The sequence below is a fragment of the Eutrema salsugineum genome, unplaced genomic scaffold, assembly GCF_000478725.1.
Source record: "Eutrema salsugineum unplaced genomic scaffold, Eutsalg1_0 scaffold_7, whole genome shotgun sequence".
NCBI lineage: Eukaryota > Viridiplantae > Streptophyta > Magnoliopsida > Brassicales > Brassicaceae > Eutrema > Eutrema salsugineum.
Genome location: NW_006256486.1, coordinates 12,722,163 through 12,727,927, shown reverse-complemented (window position 1 = coordinate 12,727,927; position 5,765 = coordinate 12,722,163). Strand labels below are relative to the sequence as shown.

The 5,765-nt window shown below is 35.8% G+C and overlaps 1 protein-coding gene across 1 annotated transcript; it reads left to right on the top strand.

Annotated features, from left to right (window-relative positions):
- Positions 1-3,239: 3,239 nt before the first annotated feature.
- On the top strand, positions 3,240-4,693 carry LOC112083121. The gene is made up of 2 exons (XM_024150852.1): positions 3,240-3,898; positions 3,988-4,693. The coding sequence occupies exons 1-2, from the start codon at positions 3,240-3,242 to the stop codon at positions 4,691-4,693; spliced, it is 1,365 nt and encodes a 454-aa protein (XP_024006620.1).
- Positions 4,694-5,765: the final 1,072 nt, after the last annotated feature.

Genomic DNA, 5,765 nt, shown 5'->3' with positions numbered 1-5,765 from the left:
GTATGAGAATAATTAAATACGATGGAGACAAAGGAATTACCTTTCTTTTTAGATATGTCGGTGAAAACGTAAGGAGTTACGTAACGATAACCCCGATATTCCGTTTTCATCCATAATCGGACTCAAGAGATCGCAAGTTTCATCAAAATGAAGACGAATAACCGTCAGCAAGATCCGGGTTCACGTAACCTGGTTATCGTATTAAAAAACATTTAGTATAATAAAGAGTATACACATCATTACTGAGCATGTGGGTTTAAAACATATATACCTGTTGATGCAGACGAAGCCTCCCAAGAAATCATAACTTTAGATGGATGAGCAAAGCTATAGTCATAAGAACACATTGTTAGGATTGAATGCAAGTGAACAAACATCATGAAGAGCTTCAAAACCCTAGAAATTTTGATGACAAAACGTACAAAGCTCACAAACCAATTTATACACAGGAATAACCTAGAATTTAGACGAATATGTATATTATTGAGTGATACGGATAAATACAACCCTCCATGAGAATATTTATATAAGAGTGATACAGATAAATACAACCCTCCATGAGAATATTTATATAAGATCAAAATTAACATTTTTTATTAATAAAATAAATCGATAAAGGTAGAAAGGATCTCATATTGATATAAACAAACAATGTTACCATTTTACGATAAATACAACCTTCCATGCGAATATTTCTATAAAATCAAAATTAAGATTTTTTATTAATAAAACCAACCGATAAAGGTAGAAAAGATTTTATATTGACATAAACAAACAATTTGCCATTTTACGATAAAAAAAACATCTTTTTCAGATTAAAACGGACCAAATATATAAAAAAAATATTGAATAAATAAGGAATATTCTCAATTTTAATTATTAAAAGTTGAATCCGATAAAATTATATAAAAATAAAAAAGATTATATAAAAATTCACACGACAAAGAGTTCGAACCCGCGATATACGTATAACAGGAAAGATCTCCTAACCAATTGCGCCAGAATATTTTTTTCGTTGATTACGAAGCTGTTTCACTTATAATGGTTTGTACTCGGATTTTCAAATAAAACTTTGGACCGCCTATATTCAGATTCAATGCAAATCCATTAACGATTTCAATAAAAATTTTTGTAAAAATTAAAAATAACCAAAAATCTTAAAATCAATCAATTTAAACCAATCAAATTATAACAAACACTGACCAGTCAGAAAACTCAAAATTCATTAATCAAAACGACAAAAAAACTTTGGGCCGCCTATATCAAGATCCAATACAAATCCATTAACGATCTCAATAAATTAAAAATTACCAAAAATCGTTAAAATCTATCAAATTAAACCAATCAAATTATAACAAACACCGATCAATCAGAAAGCTCAAAATTCATTAATCAAAACGACAACCTAAACTGTGCATTGAACCACAGCGCAAGTTACTTCACAAATAATAATATGATTTAGGTTTTTAACTGAACGTAAATGTTAAAATTCATAAATCTAGACAAGTTTACTACAGGGGTTTTTTTTTGAATTCCACACTTCAATCAGTACCAAACAGTGTCAAAAAGTCCACCAAACTCAAAAGTGCCTATAGAAGGTATTATTTTCTAAAAGGTAATCTAAGTATTAACATAATCTTTGGTTTCTCTGAGTTTTTTCACAGATGTTTTTTATGCCACGTTATCGATATAAAGAAGGACTGTTTTGCGGGTTACTTTTGAGGTTACAAGATTGAGTTGCATTTTCTGGAGATGAAGTTCATTTTTGCAAAAAAAAAGGTTATAATTTTTTTTTCTGCATTAAACCCTTGACAATTTCGATGTCCAACTACAAAGTTTTGGCATCAACAAGTTGTATGATGCTTCTTACAAAATATTCTTTTTTTGGTTTTATTAATTTCCATTATCTTTGATATTTTTAGATCAATAATTAAAGTTGTTATCCTTTTTCGAAATATAGAATCACTGACCATATGTTTTTTTTTTTACAAAAAAAACTATAAAAATATATAATTAAAGCTGTTATCCTTCTTAAAAATAGAATCACTGAACAAATATTTTTCTTTACAAAAACTGCTATCTCTTTTCTTTTCGTGTAATGATATTGGAAATTTTAAGGTCAATGTAAAATGATTTGGCTGTGCCATGTCTAATATTTCTTACATAGATATTTTTTATTATTATTATTTTTTTTTCAATTATCTGTGATCATTTATAAAGTAATTGGTGAAGGTTTTTTTTTTTTTTGAAAATTTAAAATAAAAAATTACCATATATATATATATATATATGTATCTGTATCATATATAACCTTAAGAATTTTGATTATTTTTTTTCCTTAAAACTGTTACTTAATGGCGATGAGATTTACGAATCTTAGGTCCTAAATGGAGATTCTAGATCGGTGGCTCCAAGGGATTATTGCGGTTCGAACGGAGGAGATCGGTCCATTAATGGTAACAGCACAACAATGGAAGTTGTACGGGATTGCTAAGATTCTGGGGCTTTTGATAAATATTATCATTATCAAAATTATCGGAAAACTAAGGTATGATGGAAAGAGAGGATCAAAATCCGAATCTGAGAATGCGGCTCAATCAAATCGACAGGGAGCAAAAGGATCTCGTTTCCTTCGATGGAGTATACGGATCACTGGTCTTCAAAAACCATTTGACTCGATGGCTGTTAATCTAGACGGGAACATGGACCTGAGGGGATTTCATCAGAGATATAGGCGAGTTGGGACTAAGGAAAAAATCAAGGAAAATCCATTTTGCCAATCAGATCCTCAATCAAGGGTATCATTTTTCAAGGATTGGAAGAAACCCATCGTTCACGGTCTTTATAAAGAAGAGAGCAAAAGGCGTTAAGCACCATCTCACCTGTTCTTCTATATCTTCTCACATCTGTCCCCAAACCTTTTCCTCACCACCACAACCCACCACGATGTCCCAAAGTAATTTGATTACGGGAAATGCATCCGGAAAAAAAATTGAGGTTTCACAAAAGAGGTTGAGAGTTTCGGTGCCACATTTTGATAACTCAAACTTGATCGCGGGCTACTCCAAAACCTTGATAGGGAGATGCATGAATCCTCAGCTGCAGGATATGAAGGCACTTCTTTACATGCTTCCAAGGATCTGGAAAGTTGAAGAGAGAGAGTTGTTGGAGCAGATTTGGGACTCGGAAGGTTCCAGTTTATGTTTGATCGGGAAGAAGATATTACAGAAGTGCTGAAGATGGAGCCATTTCACTTTGACTACTGGATGATCTCCTTAGTGAGATGGGCACCGGTGGTGGATCCATCATATCCATCTGCGATCACTTTCTGGGTTTGTGTCATTGGAGTACCACTCCACTTCTGGGCTGATCCAACCTTTCGAAGTATCAGGAAGGCTTTGGGGAAGGTCGAAGCGGTGAATCTCGATGAGGGCAAGGTTCAAGTAATCATAGATGGGCTTAAGCCTCTCTGTTTTGAAACGAGTGTGGAATTCCATGGAGGAGAAGAAACAACAGTGTATCTACGGTATGAAAGGCTCTTTGGTTACTGTCGCACCTGTTACAGTCTCTGTCATGAGCAACAAAAGTGTCCATCTCGGCAAGTTGATACTGATCGGAACAGAAAGGAGGAGCTACCGGAGGATCCAAAAAATGGGAAAGGAGCAATCTCCTACAAAAATGCAGTTGCTCATGGAAGTTTTAAAGAACCAGTAAAGTATGGAGGATCAAGCTCCTCAAGCAATGGGTATTACAAAAATAAAAAACATGGGCACGAGAACAGGGAAGGATATGAAGAGGGTCGCTATCTCAGGGGTAAGGGAGAATGGAAATATGGCGAAGGAGCTCTGAAGCAGAGCAGACCTGTAAGCTATGTGCATCCTCATGAGCTCCAATCACGGTATATGGAGATAAAACGGAAGGAAAGTGAGGAACATGTAACAACACATGATCGGAAGGTTACTAATGTAAAGATGATGGATACAAAAGAGGCGGTACAAATCTAACTATCGCTACAAAGGGGAATTCTGTCACTGAAGATGCAGAGGCTACACTAGTGGGAATGAATGAGGATCCAAAATTGGGTAGTAAGGTAAGGAAAAACTTGGATTTTGAGAATGGTGAAGTTGCTAACAATGCGAATCAGAGTGCAGATTCAGAGGCGGGCAAGGTTCTGATGGATGCAGCAGAAAATGGGCAAGGGTTAGAAGCCAATGAAGAATCGGTCCATGACTGGGAAAAGCTGCTAGCAAACGATGATACTTTAATGGATTTTGAGATTGATGGTGCTGTTGCAGGAAACTTTGAAGATAATACTATCGAGCAGGAACATCAGATGCAACTTACCTCAGAGGCGGTGAAAGAGCTCTTAGAGCAGGAAGATGGTGAGCTGCTCACAACTGGAGAGGAAAGTAACACGGAAGTGGAGGAAACCGCCATCGGTGAAATAGGTACAAAAGAAAAAGATGAAAATATGGAGACACAAATGGTCTTGACAGGAGAAAACGAAGGTAACAAGCAAGGTACGAAGAAGAAGGTTGCAAAAAGTAACACCACAATAATTGGAGGGAACACCAAGAAGAGGATGGTTCAAGCATTGATCTCTCCACGCAAAAGACAATCTGTCAAGGGTCCATCAAACCCGAAGCTGGGACAGAAAGGCACCAAATCTCGAGTGATTGATGAGGATACTTAGCTGGAATTGTCAAGGTCTTGGGAGTCGGTGGACAATAAGCTATCTTCGGGAAATTTGGAAGAAGCACAAACCAGAATTTTTATTTCTTTCAGAAACAAAGCAAGATTTTAATTTTTTGGAGAAATTTCAGTATCATTTTGGTTATAATAAATTGTACACGGTTGAACCGTGCGGGGCTAGTGGTGGACTTGCTCTTTTTTATGATAATTCTTTTGAGGTTTCTATTTTATTCTCAAGCAATAGAATAATTGATATTGAAGCAAAAGTTCTTGGGAAAAAAGTATTCTTGTCTTTTATTTACGGAGATCCAATTCCTAAATTCCGGGAATAAGTTTGGGAGCGATTAACAAGAATAAGGCTTACAAGAACAGAACCTTGGATATTAATCGGAGATTTTAATGAGATAACTGGGAATAACGAAAAACAAGGTGGGAAACTAAGAAATGCTTCCTCCTTTGTGGCTTTCAACACTATGATACGAGATTGTGGGCTATTAGAGTTCCCGTGCTTAGGGAATACGATGTCTTGGAGGGGAAGGAGGAACTCACAACTAGTCAGATGCAGACTAGATCAGACTCTAGCTAATGAAAATTTTCATGATATTTTTACACATTCATTCGTTGAATATTTAGCGATGATTGGCTCCGATCATAGGCCAATTGTGGCCACAATAGCAGATAAAAATCCACGCAAGAGGGCACATTTTAGGTTTGACAAAAGATGGATAGATCAAGAGGGTCTAATGGATGCTATATCAAAAGGTTGGGATCTAAATCAAGGAAGGGAGGAGACTCTATTTGTGGGTAAAATTAGGAATTGCCGGAAAGAAATCTCCAAGTGGAGGTTTAACCTTCAACCATATGGGCGAGAAAAAATTAATGACTTGAAGAGGGCATTAGAAGAAATCCAAAACGATGTTACAAAGACAGAAGAGGAAGTACTAGCGGTCTCAAAAAAACTAAAAGAAGCATATAGAGACGAGGAATTATACTGGCAACAAAAGAGTAGAATCCAATGGGCAACGATGGGGGATAAAAATACTTCCTTTTATCACGCACAAGTTAAAAAACGG